This window comes from Candoia aspera, chromosome 3 (genome assembly GCF_035149785.1).
Source record: "Candoia aspera isolate rCanAsp1 chromosome 3, rCanAsp1.hap2, whole genome shotgun sequence".
Taxonomy (NCBI): Eukaryota; Metazoa; Chordata; class Lepidosauria; order Squamata; family Boidae; genus Candoia; species Candoia aspera.
In genome coordinates, this window is record NC_086155.1 from 92,829,230 (window position 1) to 92,843,901 (window position 14,672).

The window sequence follows — 14,672 nt, forward strand, 5'->3', positions numbered from 1 at the left end:
CATGAATAACTATTTTTAGCTCAGTATCAGTAAGCGTACCAGTTCCATGAAATGTTGTTCCAACAACCCGAACACAACTGGGTACTCTGAGATCCCAGAATCTCACAGTCTTGTCTTGGGATCCAGATGCTATCATCCATCCACTCCATGTATAAAGTGCTAAAATGTGACCTGCGCATAACAGATATTGGCTTGTATTCATTGCAGCTTTTAAAAAGCTATTAACACTTTAATTAAGGAACAGTTACTTTTAAGCCACAACAAGGATGACTTTGACAGATATTTGTAACTTTTTATGTTTTTAATATATGCATATTAAAGTTTATTAAACCTTTCATTCAGCAACACAGTTTGTAAAGCTAATGATTGTGACAAGAGCTGTCACAGCTGAGCCAGTAACATACCAGTATGGCCACTCAAAGCATGAAGACCTTGCCCTCGCTGGCAGTCTGTGGTATAAATATTACAGTCACCAGCTCCAGCACTGATTAAAATGGCACCACCACTTTCAGGACCTTCCATAAAAGCTAGATCTCTAATAGTTCCATCATGCATGCTAAATTCCAGATCTGGCCCTAAAAGCATTAAAACAAGAAAATGTGAACAAATAATATTTTTAGTACAGGGTAAGTTTACTAACCATTTAATGAATTTTATGACACTATATGAAAATGATCAAAAGCTTGATTCTGAAAGGCTGAAAAACAAACCAACCCACTAAAATTATTCAAAATCTATAATCACTGTGTTTTAGCAAATTTCAATCAGGGTAGGCTCCGGGTTTGAAAAGGATTCTATCACGCTTATCTGGCAGCATAGCAGGAATCTGTATAAGTGGTCAGTGGGAAAAAGAATTTTCTTTCTTAACAATGGGCTTGGTGTTGTGCTAGGGCAACATTTAAATAGAAACATTCCAGGTAATTAAAATGGAGGTTACCAGACTCCAATTATATTGTTTTTTTAAGAGAGTCCAATGGCAGAAAATGGCAGTGGACTCTGTTAGAATTCCATCAGTTACCTAAGGCTGCCCTGTAGAAACTAAATCACAGTAAACTTCAGTTTAGTGGACTAATGGCGGGAAGAGATGTCCATTAACAGCAAATAGCCATAAAACACATTCATACGGCATTCAATAATGGCAAAGTCCATTATTGCATGAATTCAGACAAAACCTGGATTAAGCATATTTTATCCATTGAACCCAGTCTCCTAAAATGAGGGTTTACTGTATTTCTAATTATATGATCTATAATAATCTACATAAAACATCTAAAGATAGTTTAGGTCATCTATAATATAGTAAACAAATGTTCTTAATATTTTGCCGTTCATCAACATTTATTTGTAATCTAATTATATATGTAATTATGTATGTAAAAAAGAGAGAGAAAAATTGATTCTGTTCTAATTTCGGAAAGGAGAAATACATACAGAAAGATGCTATTCAGAATTAGGACGTATCAACTGATTCCCTCTGAAAATATTCTAGATAGAAATGGAACAGCTAATTTTTGGGTCAATTGTGTTATTAGCACGAACTATTTTATTTTTCTTCTACCACTAGCATTCAGATTTATTAAAAAATTGTAATTGCTTGCACTTACCTGTGGCATTACAGGTGTCTGCATTGAAAGGTAAAACTTTAACATATTTGTCATTGGAACCAGTAGCCAGCAATTGTCCACAGGGGCTCCATGCCACACAATATATTGATCCCTTGTGATGTTTGTTCCGTTTGAAACGAACTACTGGTTGTTTAGGTGTGTTATTGCCGCTAAAAATATTTTAAAGATTGTAAGATTATTATATTTTTCAACCTGTGTCTGTATGTGCATGTATATATGTGTATGTATAAAGCAAACTATAATAGTTTCTATCGTAATAGGAATATTGGAAAAGAGTAATTATTTTCACAAAATAATTTTTAAATGTTTTAAATACATTTAAGGTATTAGGAAATAAAACACAAAAAGAGATAAATATATAAAAAAATAGCAGAGGTATATCTGATCATAAAGGTTGAGTTGAAACTAGTTGATTTTCTTTGAACATGAAAACAAAGCTATATATTCAAACATTTATGTGACTGTTGTGAACATCTCTAAATAACAGTAGTAATAATTTATTAAATGTATATGCCGCCCGTCTGTTTTTAAAACAAAAAAAGAAAGCAAAACAAGGTACCATCATCACTATCTAGCTTTTTTTTTGTAAGTCATGAAAGAATATGTTGGAACTAGAACTGTTTCATTTGCAACTTCTTTCCCTCATTATATAATCTGAGTCAACAATATACATTTCTATGCATATCCACTCAGAAATAAACCTCAAAGAGATCAGTGATAAATATACAGGACTGCAATTTAATTTAGCTGGTTATAAATTCTTTTCATTTCAAACTTAACAAAATGTCTTTTTTAAAAAGTTTTATCCTGTGGTAAAATTGTATTTTATGCTACAAGATCTATCAGTGTTTCTGTGTCTTACAGACATGCAATAAATGGAGGGAATGATTGGGGAAGCAGTATGTGAGATGGGCCATTTCATTATTTTCCTGACCTAAATTCCAAATTAGAGCATGTTGTTGGTGCCTGTGTTTTCCTCCAATCCAAATTCATTCCCTGAAATTTCCATTAATTCCACATAATAGGCTATTCATATATTTGCATCAGAACAAAAAGAGAAGATGGGGCAATCTTGGCAAGAAAGGATTGATCTCTGTCTTTTTCCAATTTGGGATTTATTAGCTATATTTCAAAAATGTTTATCCTTCATATCTTAACTAGGTTGGCTTTTAAACTAAAGTTTTACCAATTTATTACCCTTATTTTCACACCAATAAATCCATATTAGAGCCATGTTAGAGTAAACCTTGAAATAATTTGTATATTCTTAGCTTGTTCGGGATTCCAGCAAAATATATGGGTCTATCATCCTACTATAAAACATGACTGAATCAATCCCATAATATCTTGTTGCAGTGTATAGATTTTAAAAAATTATAGAATTTTTGCCCTCAAAGATTCTATGGAACCCAAATCTGGGGTAATGCAGGGTGGGAAGTCTTTGATTTCCCAAATCCAATGGTCAGGAATTTGTTTAGACCACTGGAACTAATGGTACTCAAGTCTTTTCACATATAAAATCCACTTCCAGTAATCCAAAATTTTATGCATCTAAGCAGAATTTTAGGGCTTACAGCGTAAATCTGTGTTGCTAACGTAAAGCAATTTGGAGCCATAGTATTTGCTGATCTATTACAACTCATCCAGAGTTCAACCAGTGAAAAGAGATTTAGTTTCTGCCTCTACATTTTGTTCCATTGAGACAACAACTTGCTGACTTAGGAGTTAATGATTCCACTGTTTGGAATCAAATCCACTACCTAGGTATCAAATCCAATCCACATTAATACCGTTGTGTGGAAGCTGTTTCCAGTATTTGTTGGAATGCACAAGATCAATTTTGCAAGGGAGCCTTTCTGTAACTGCCCCCTTTTTGAACAGTATCCTTTACCACCACCTTATTCAGAGAACAAAACAACAAAAAGATCAAAGTCTTTATTTATGGTTAGAATATATGCAACAGAATAGATCCACTTCTAACATTACAGGAGTTAAGGTTAATTTATAGGATTGGACTGCCCAAAACAATTTCTGCAGTCTACACAGTTAACGTGGAAAGAAAGGCTAACATTATTTTCTTAAAACCAGTAACCCACTTCTAATATACTTTAGACAGTGAAGGCAAAGTACTAAATACCAAAACCAAATTATGTATAAGAAAGGAAAACAAATTTAGACATATGCAGATACAATCACTCATTACTGTAATGCTAATGGAAAGTATAATAATGCCTAGCATTATTTTCCTTTTCTATACAAACATAACCATTATATATTACAGACCCAAGGAAAGAGACATTTGGCAATCGTTTACAGGTAGCTGTAAAATGTATGCAAAAGTAATGACATAATGTTACTATTTGGCTGTTGAACTGAGCAAATAAAAGAGGATGCTAATATGGCAACTGAGAGCTAATATAACCAAGAAGTTTTTAACGGTAGCATTTTTTTTTAAAGAATCATGCTATAGAAGCTGGAAAGTGGAGTGGTATGTTAAGTTATAAAAAGTGGAGGAAAAAAGGCCAAAACATATAGAGAAGGCAGTATATTTATATATGGAACAAGCACATAATGAAAAGCCAAAAGAAAAGAAACCCCAATGATCTAAAATTCCAAAGTGTAGGTAAGAGGAAATAAATATACTAGTTACTTTGTTGTCATCTTTATAGAAGAAGAGAGCGTAGATCTGCCTAAGTCAAATACCAGTTTTTGAGGAACAGCAGTGGAGGAGCTAAACAACATACAAGCAAATAGTTACAAAGAGACTAGAAACAAACTTCACAAGATATCCTATGTGAGTAACACACTTACGGCTTTTTCAATTTTACATGGTGAAAGCTGGCTTGTGATGGGGTCACATAAAAACACACACTTGGGCAAACTGACAACTAATTGAAGAAGAAGCAAGTCATGTAATCTAAGGGACAATCAATATTTGTTCTTTTTGCCATGCTCACAGCCACACAAGACAATGGGGATTGAAAAAATCAGCAAGAACTATAGATTCCTTGAAACAATTACCTTAGATTTCTTACTTTATGGACAGATATAAATGAGAAATGAACTATGATTCCAAATGCATTTTAGTAGTCTCACTGACTTTAACGGAACAACTTCAGACTTTTTCACCACGGTCACCAATACTAGGGCTTGCTATTGGTCATCATTTATTCATGATCATTTGATTGCTGGTATCAAAATCAGAGGAAAGATACTACAGGTAGTCCTCACTTACCAACCACAAGTGGGACTGGCAGCTCCACTGCTAAGCAATGCAGTCGTAAAGTGAAGCATCATGTGACCGTGCTGACTTACGATATCAGTTCCACTGCAGTCATTAAGCAAATCACTGCAGGTTGTTAAACGCAACATCACGTTACTGCATCTTGCAACTTCCCCATTGACTTTGCTTGTCAGAAGCCAGTTGTAAAGGTTGCAAGGTCACAATTGTGACTGTGGGATGCTGCAATCTAAATGCGTGCTGGTTGTCAAGTGCCCGAATTGTGATCATGAGACTGCAGGGATGCTGCGATGGCCGCAATTTCAAGAACCAGTTGTAAGTCTCCTTTTTCTGTGCCATCGGAACTTTGAACAGTTGCTGAACAAGCAGTTGGTAAGCAAGAACTACCTGTACTTTAACACCAGTACAGCTAAAAAATGAAAGCCTTTCTCACTGTTGGGCTACGGACAAGATGAAGGCAATGTTATAGGGGCTGAACAAAAAAAAAATATTTGCCAGGGTATGTTTTTACCACAGTTAGGTACCTGGCGGAAAGCAAAGGTATATCAGAACATCTCCTTACCCATTTTCTAATTTTAAGATAAAAAACTATTGCAAGTAAGCATGTGAGTGCCACAGCCTAATCTCTACAGGGAGAAACTTTAATTAGTTTATATTTTAAAATGAACCAACCAAATTCTTACTTTCTGAATAATCAATTGCAACAAACAAGTTCATTATGCCTTGTGGTATATATTTTATAAATGTCTTTGTTAAAAACAGGGAAATTGTACACAAAAATGTATATGAATCTTAGCATATGTATTTGAATTTTGGGGGAGCCTTTTATAACATGTAAACTGAAACAGAAATAAGATGGAACTTGTGCTTGAAATAATACAATTCTTGAATTGTAAGAATATGCTATTATCATAAATTTCAGGTGCTTTTACTGTCAAGGCTAAACTCTGACTTGCAAGATTTAGGTACCATAATTTTACTTAGCCCTGAACTGATGGTATGGCCTCAGTTAATCATTCAAATTTAATATAAATCACCTCATAGGATTGTTATGTAGGCTATTATACAAAAAATAAATTCTTATTTATATAATATTAGTACAATAAAGTATTAATTAACAGTCTTGATTAATTATTGCTGGATACTATAGGTAGAGTATTCATCCAATTAGGAATTTTACTGAAAGTTTGTTTTTTTGTATTGTAAACCTAAGCTTATTATGAAGCTGAGCTAATCTCTTTACCCACAGAAACATAGACCAGAAAAGAGAATTGATTTCACAGTCTGCTTCATCTAGCATCAACAACAAACCTTAAGAAATTACATATAGGTACTAAAGTCATCTAGAAAGCCAGTTTGGTGTAGTGGTTAAGGCACCAGGCTAGAACGCAGGAGACTGTGAGTTCTAGTTCTTGTTCTAGTTCACCTTAGGCACAAAGCCAGCTGGGTGGCCTTGGGCCAGTCTCTTCTTTCACCCCTAGGAAGGAGGCAATGACAAACCACTTCCAAAAATCTTGCCAAGAAAACTGCAAGGACTTGTCCAGGCAGTCGCCAGGAGTCAGCACTGACTCTAAAACAAAAAACCAACAACCTAATATCATCTACTTTGGAAGTGACTAATATATACTCTAAATCTTCTAGTCAGCGCATTAACAAAAATACCCTAAAGACAAATAGGGAAAAATTGTACTAATTATTTTCTTCATGGAATTTCAGATTGCTACTGAAAGGAAAAATTGAACCACTGACATTTTCTTAATTTGAGTGTGTAAAATTAATTGGACTAGACCTATGCAGATAAAGTACTTCAGGTAATATTCTAGGGTGCAAGTCTTGTATCAGTTCATTACCAGTAAGTTCAAAATAAATGGGGTAAAAAGAGCAGCAAAAAAAGCAGAGAGCAAATATGGATGCACATATCACATGGCAAGTGATGAGAAAAATCCAATACATTACCTTGAGTCCTGTTCCTCTGGATAGGCACAGACCCTCAGAGTTTTGGAATTTGAGCCAACAGCGTACAGAGCGCCACTTGGATGAAATGCCACAGCCCTGACAGCTTGTGTATCTTCTAGAGTATTCAGACAAATGAACTGTTTCTTTGATTTGTCATCCTGCTGTGTAAAAACAGTAATATCAGCGATTGTTTTCCTTTAGTTCTGCCCATTTTCAGAATAATGAACATAAACATATATATGAACCTTATTCTTATTAGGAGACATTTACATACTTTTTCAATGAAACAAGTATGAAAATTAATGGTTTTTTAAAATAATATTTTATTAAACATTTTTGAGAAAGGAAAAAAAGACGAGAAATAAAAAATAAAAATAAAACAAGGTAAATAAACAGGGAATATATATTGCAGAATTAAATGAGATTAGATAAGAATTTTCAATATTTCATTTGTTTTACATAACTGAGTATCTTGTGTCATTTTAAAAACTGTAGGTCATTGTGAAAATCCAGTTAGTATATAAATATTAGTGGCAATAATTAGTATTGTATAAATCATGAAGAAAAAGTATTACAGTAATTTCTGTCTGAAAAGGGAAAGACTTACTGTTATTTAACAGGTCATTGAAAATTAAATATTAAGACTTTATGTTAAGAGAAACACAAATTTCTGATGTGGTACAAACTGATATATAGAATTAAAATTTAAAAATGGCCTCCAAATAGAATTAAATTCTGTGTCTGATTTACTTTTCAAATATGAAGTTATTCTGGACATCAAGGAATATTCCCACAACTTAATTACCAATTCTTTTGCAGAAAGAAAAGTACATACTTTCTAATAAAAATATACATACTTTGTAGTAAGAACCATAAAGTATCCTTGCAGCAGCTACCATGTACAAAGATAGTTATAATATTTAATTAAAAACAGAAGGTTGGAAAAGAAATTCAGCTTTTAGAATTAATTTCATTCTCTTATAAACCATTTTTCAAAACGGTTGAGCTTTGCAGCATTGACACCAAATATGAAAAAATGACCCAACCTGATCATTACATTTCCAGCCATTTTTGGAACACGAAAATGAACACACTACTCATTTTAGCAATCAATACGAAAGTAATATACCAGCTATTTTATATCAGTTAAAACAAATGGTTTAGGTGCAAGAATACAGAAATTTTTCACTGGATTGTAATATTCAGAATGACAGTAACTGTTCTGAAGGTACATGTTAAATAGACTTATCTTTTAACTACAGGTAAAGGTAAAGGTTCCCCCACACAGTCGTGTCTGACTCTAGGGGCTGGTGCTCATCTCCATTTGTTAGCTGAAGAGCCAGCGTTGCCTGAAGACACTTCTGTGGTCACATGGCCAGCATGACACACACAGAATGCTGTTACCTTCCCACCAAAGCGGTACCTATTTATCTACTCGCATTTGCATGCTTTTGAATTGCTAGGCTGGGAAGAGCTGGGGCGAGTGCAGGAGCTCACTCTGTCACATGGCACTCGGGTCTCGAACCGCCAAACTTGCAACCTTCCGGTCGACCAGCCTGGCATCTTAACCGCTGAGCCACCACGCCCCCCCTTTTTTTAACTATACCTTTTTTTAACGATACCTTTACCAAAATATGCATTATATGATCCAGCTAATAGTTGGAAGCTCAAAACTATTATTCAAGTTAGTTTCATATTCACCCGCCCCCAAGTCCTGCTATGCTGTCTCATCCTGATGGGGGTGTTCCTTGGAGTGAAGGATGAAGCACAATGGGAGTGTACGCCAAGAATGTATATTCCCAGTAGGATCACCCAAAGCACGAAGATCATCCCAGCTACTCAGCTAAAACTGCATGGTTGGACCAGATAAAATGATTTACAATACAGTGCTGGATGATGGCACTCTCATCTTGGATGGCACTCAACATGCTACTAAGGAAGAGCTGAGGATCCTTTGGAGTATTAATGGTGTTTATGATACAGCTAGATTAATGCCTTCTGGATGTCTAATTGCTGATGTTGCCATGCAGGAAAAAAATCTGAAGCTGCAAAGGCAAAATTACAGTGGAACATAGGAAGCATGGACAAGGGAAAGCTCAACACAGTAAAAGATGAAGTGAATCAAATACACATTGACATCTTAGACATCGGGAAGTTGAAATGGACTGAAATTTGACACTTTCAATCCAAAGATCTTACTGCTTACTATCCTGCTAATACTAGGATATGAAAAACAAAGAAGGAACGGCATTGTTTTCATAATCAGAAAGCACAGACTTTGGTACAATGCAATCAATGAGCAAATAATATCAATTAGATTTCACAGACAATCCTTTAATATAACAGGTGGACCATGTAAAGCTGTAAAATGTCCCTAGGAAAATGGGAATCCCAGAATAGCCCATTGTCCTCATGAGAAACCCATGGACAGGATAGGAAGCTACAGTCTGGGTGGAACATGGCAAACCAGACTGGCTCCATGTTGGCAAACGAGTGAAACAAAGCTGTACATTCTCTCTTTATTTATTAAACCTATATGCTGAATATATGTTGAGCGAGGCTGCATTAGGAGAATATGAGCATGGTTTTAACATTGGAGAACGAAACATCAGTAATCTATGCTATGGTGATAACATTACTGTAATAGTTGAAAATGCAAATCATCTAGAAGCTCTAATAAATGGAAGTGATACAGCACAATGAAAAAAATGGGACTACAATTAAATATAAAGAAGACCAAACTAATGACAACAGCTATAGCAACCAGCATTAGAATTGATGATGAAGACACTGAAATAGTATAGTTCTCCCTTTTAGGATCAATCACCACAGTAAAATCAGGAAATACGTCATAGACTAGCACCTGGTGTGGTGGGGTAGCAATGAAGAGCTTAGAAAATATTTTCAGAAGCTGTGACATGTCTATACCTACAAAGATCAGAATCATGCAGACAAAGGTTTTCCTTGTGACATTCTATGGAAGCAATATTTTGAAGAAGCTGGATAGAAAGAGTATTTCTATCCTTTGAATGTTGATGTTAGAGAAGATTCTTGAGAATACCATGGATAGCCAAGAAAATAAACAAGGGATCATAGAACAAATCAATCCAGAGTCAAATCAATCGAGAGGCATCAATGTCTAGGCTAAAATTATTTTATTTTGGACACACTATACAAAGACCCAGCTCTCTTGAGAAGTCCATAATGCTAGGAAACATGGAAGGAAAAAGAAGAGAACAACCAGCAACAAGGTGGATGGATTCAATCACAGTGGCCATGGGTGCACCAATGGGAGACCTGAAGGGTCAGGATGGGGACAGATCCTGGAAAAGGTCTGTCTATGTGGTTGCTAACAGTTGACACTGATTTGATGGCACATAATCAATAAATCATTATTCATAAACAACTTTTAAATATTTTCATAAATGCTAAGCCAGTAGCAGATTCTAAGTTACAGTTTAAATAGCTGGTTGCGAGAGAGAATCTAAAAGTCAGGGCTAAGTCCTGTTATATACAATGCAATGAAATCCTACCTCATCACTTCTTGCTTTTCTTACACTCCCTGAAGAATCTTCATGTTGTGCCTGAATGGCAGCTTGCTCTGGCACCCTGTTTTAAATGCACAAAATTAAATCCAACATAGTGAGATAAACAGATTTTTCTCTTTTTACAATTTACATAAAACAGAAATGTGATCCATCCTGATATAATCCAAAGGGAAGAGGCCCAGAACAGTAGAAGAGTGATAGGAAAATTTATTGAAATATTTGACATTTGGGGTGTAACACATGTTTTTAAAGTAATTTTCATTATTATACCCAATTTCAATAAAAGTATCTATTGAAGTCCCCTCTTTTGTTCTGACTTCCTTTGCTTTCTGCTGCTGCCCTCCATTCTTTTTTGCATCTTTGTCTTAAGCAACACATCATGTTGTGGGTTGCTGATTTTCAGCAGTGAACTCAAATTCTTTTTAGATCCTTCAGCGTTTTCTCTCTGAAGTGACAATAACGCAAACTTTACAATCAAATAATTTTAAAAGTGAACAGGAATAGCTTGATAGCCTTCATGAATTTGAGGTATTTTGCTGTTTGGCTAGGGTTACATTTCATCCAGAATTTGGGATTTTTGTGTTCCTGCACTTTATTCTATCAAATAATGGAGTAAAGAAACAATGCAATGCAAGATGCAAATCAAATTGATTTACATATTAACCTTTGTTAACAAACAGAGCCAAATGGTGTATTGGTTACATCAGGCTAGAAACTGGGAGACTGGGAGTTCTAGTCCCGCCTTAGGCACAAAGCCACCAGGGTAACTTTGGGCCAATCACTCTTGTCAGCCCTAGGAAGCAGGCAGTGGCAAATCACTTCTGAAACCTTGCCAAGAAAACTGCAGGGACTAGTCCAGGCAGTCACCAGGAGTCAAAAACTGACTCAAAGGCACCAAAAAAAAAAAAAAAAAGCCACAGTATTGACAGGCACAAAAATGTTCATCTACTTACATTTGATTTCCATGGACAGGCGATTCTTCAAGAGATGGTATCTGATTACTGGAGCCAAATTTTTGAGGTGTACTTGTATTAATGTTTGCGTTATCGCCAGCTATTCTCTGACTGGAATCTGGAGGAATGGATACATTTCCCTTGGTCCCATTACAATGCTGGCTTAGTGTCTGTACATCATTTCCCAGATTATCCATGCCCATGTTTAATTCACCCAACTTCTGAATAGACCTGTAGGATATATTAAAATGTTACTACTCATAAACTGCAAGAAGTAACCCAGTTAGAATGAAAATTAAAATCAGATTAAAAGGATTCTTTTTAACAACTATTGCCATTTAATAAATTGTTAACATTTTTGTTATCATTTTTGTTATTTGGCAACCCAGAAGCCTACAACCATAAAGTCATTAACCAACCTGTTAAGAAACTGTTCTGTAAGATTCTGTTGTACATCTGAACCATCCTCCTGATTTACTCCTCCTTCTAATAACATTTGTTGATACAACTGCCGTTGTTGTTCCTTTTGCTCTAAGTGTTGTTGATATCGTAACCGCTGTCTGTAATATTCTTGAAACTGCTCTGTTGAATCACGAAGCTAAACAAGATTAAATAAAATTAAATGTTGCAGAACTTTACCCAATATATTTTCATTAGTGTTATCTGCCACATCAACTTGAATTGCTTTTTATACAATATAGTGGTAAACATTTGGTGGTCTTTGCATACTCTGGCCCTGTTCTCATAGCATGTACAGCCCATGGTTGTGGGAAAACAAAAAAAGCAATTAACTGTTTAGTTAGCTAAACCCAATAGACTAAATTTAACCAAAAGCAGACCCAGACATGCACAAAGTTAAATTAACCCAACTCAGTCAGTTATGTTGTACATATACTTAAAGTCAGTGGACTCAGTTTGTCTTCAAACAAATTGATGGAGAGAAAATGGCTGGACATCTTGAAATGCAAAGGCTGTGACTTGGTAGCCACTAAACATGCCTCCCCAATACTCACTGGTTGCAGGGGAATCAAGCTACCTACTCCCATTTCAAAGTGTTTGCAGAAATGCCAGCAATGAATCCAAATAGAAAAAATTGTAAACAGAATCTCTCATGCCTAAGCAACTGAAAAAAATATTGTATAGTCCCACATGCTTCCAAAGGTAAACAAATAACAACACTCAGAGATTCAGCCATGCCTCTCAATAATCAAAACATCTCAAGATGTAACTTCTGAATCATGCCAACTATCTGTCTTACCTGGGATGTCATACCTGTCTTACCTGGGAAGACTGCTCCAAAGTTGCCACCACCTCATAGGTACAAAATGAACAGAAGGAGGGAGGCAGCCAGCCACTCTATCATATATTCTCATTGGACAAGCCCCTCGCCCTGCTAATCTCACCATCACTTTCCTCCCCTCCAAACTAGGCAAGCATATAGCAGTTGTGCCATGCCCAGTTAGCCAAAAGGAAGCACCCAGGTATAGCGCTGCCCTAAGCATCGCTCTCCTGTCCCTAAGCATACTACTACTACTCTTAAACTGGGTTTTGGCTAGGAAATAGATTAAAAAATGAAGAAAACACTATCTTTGAATAACTGCACCATGTAGAATCTCTGTGCAAAGTGAGGGGAAAATGTTAGCATAAAGTTATAAAGTTAAAATATTGCTGAAGCAACTTTGGGTCCTATATTTTTATGCTCTTTACCCTATACTGTTTGGTGGCTCTCCAAAAAAAAAAAAGAAGTCATCTGTCTAGCTTGTTCCTCTATCTCATCTGCTACAAATGCTGAACTAATCCCAACTCACATAAATATACACTGTCTTTTCTATCTGCAATTTCAAATTTCTAGAGAAAAGACCTTGTTCTATTTCAGTTGAAGACTAGGTTAAATACTTTGTTTTGGGGATTTGATCCAGAATCGGGACTTAAAAAAAAAAATCTTCTCTATTGCAGGTTTCTATGCTCAGTAGATTTATGTGATTCTGAGGGCAGGAGAGCATCCCAAACATTTCAAGATGGGGTTGTAGAAAATACTGTGTCAGGATGGGGAACTGATAAGTCAGAGGCACTTTGAATGACCCGGAAGGAATGTTTTTGGGGAGATACAGGGGCTGCAACACCAAAAAGTGGGGGAAACCTCTTTTATTCAGACCTTTTGAATATGCAGACCCTTTTGTTTTAGAAAACAGTTTTTCAGATGGAACTGTACTTCTCACTACAATTTGCAGTCCTATTTAATAAATGGCACTAAAAGCAAAGTTTCAATTGTGAATAAAATTGAGCCTGTATATGATTTTATTAAATACATTTAATCTCCATCCCCTACAAATAAAATTGCTTTTAAATACTGGGACTGGTATGAAATACAATATAAATATATTTTGGATCTCAAGTTCTTTTTACATCCATGTGGAATAAAGTTAATAGAGTATCATATCAAGGGAAACATTAGAGAGCTAAGAATCATAGAATCACACAGTTGGAAGGGATATTGGAGGTCTTCTGGGCCAAATTTTGCCCAGGGCAGGAATTCTCATATCATCCCAGACAACTGCCTATCCAACTTTTGCTTAAATACCTCTAGTGATAGAGCACCCACAACTTCTGAAGCCAGGCTGTTCCACTGTTTAATATCTCTCATGGTGAAGAAATTCCTCCTTATTTCAAGTTTGAATCTCCCTCTATGGAGCTTCCAATTGTTGGTTCTTGTCTTACCCTCAGGAGCTATGGAAAATAAATCCACCCCTCTTCCTTGTGACAGCCCTTCAAGTATGAGAAAACTGCTACCATGTCTCCCTGTAACCTTCTCTTCTTTAAGCTAAACATACCAGTTACTTTAATAGTTCTTCATAGGATTTAGCTCCAAGCCCTCTCGTCATCTGTTGCTCTTCTCTGCACTCTTTCATTCCTCAATGTCCTTCTTCTATTGCGGTGACCAGAAGTGGACACAGTATTCCCGGTTAGTTTGATCAGTGCAGCATAGACCAGAACTATCACCTCCCATGATCCAAACCAAGATTGCATTGGTTCTTTTGGCAGTTTCAGCACACTGCTGACTCATGCTTAAACTGTGATCTAGCAGGTCATCCAGATACTTCTCAAAAGTACTACTACAGAGCCACGTACATTTATCCTATACCCATGCATCTACTTTTTCCTACCTAAGTGCAAAACTCTACATTTCTTGTCACTGCAGTGCATTCTGTTGGATAATGTCCAATGTTCAATACTATCAAGATCCTTTTGAATCCTGAGCTTATCTTCTGAAGTACTAGTAATCCCCTCCACCAGCTTTGTGCTATCTGCGAATTTAATGAATACCTGTTCTATCCCCCCATCTAAGTCA

The 14,672-nt window shown here is 36.0% G+C and overlaps 1 protein-coding gene across 2 annotated transcripts in view; it reads right to left on the reverse strand.

The window, feature by feature from the left end:
• The window catches only part of WDR47 (WD repeat domain 47), a 34,501-nt gene that overhangs the window by 2,919 nt on the left and 16,910 nt on the right, over positions 1–14,672 (reverse strand). The window contains exons 7-14 of one of the 2 annotated variants that reach the window (XM_063298373.1): positions 11,743–11,921; positions 11,324–11,554; positions 10,356–10,431; positions 6,823–6,983; positions 4,276–4,356; positions 1,605–1,774; positions 405–575; positions 40–171 (exon numbers count right to left, since the gene is read on the reverse strand). In XM_063298373.1, coding sequence (XP_063154443.1) covers positions 40–171; positions 405–575; positions 1,605–1,774; positions 4,276–4,356; positions 6,823–6,983; positions 10,356–10,431; positions 11,324–11,554; positions 11,743–11,921 — 1,201 coding nt within the window. The remainder of the gene's footprint in view (positions 1–39; positions 172–404; positions 576–1,604; positions 1,775–4,275; positions 4,357–6,822; positions 6,984–10,355; positions 10,432–11,323; positions 11,555–11,742; positions 11,922–14,672) is intronic. The other variant, XM_063298374.1, reaches the window with a different exon arrangement.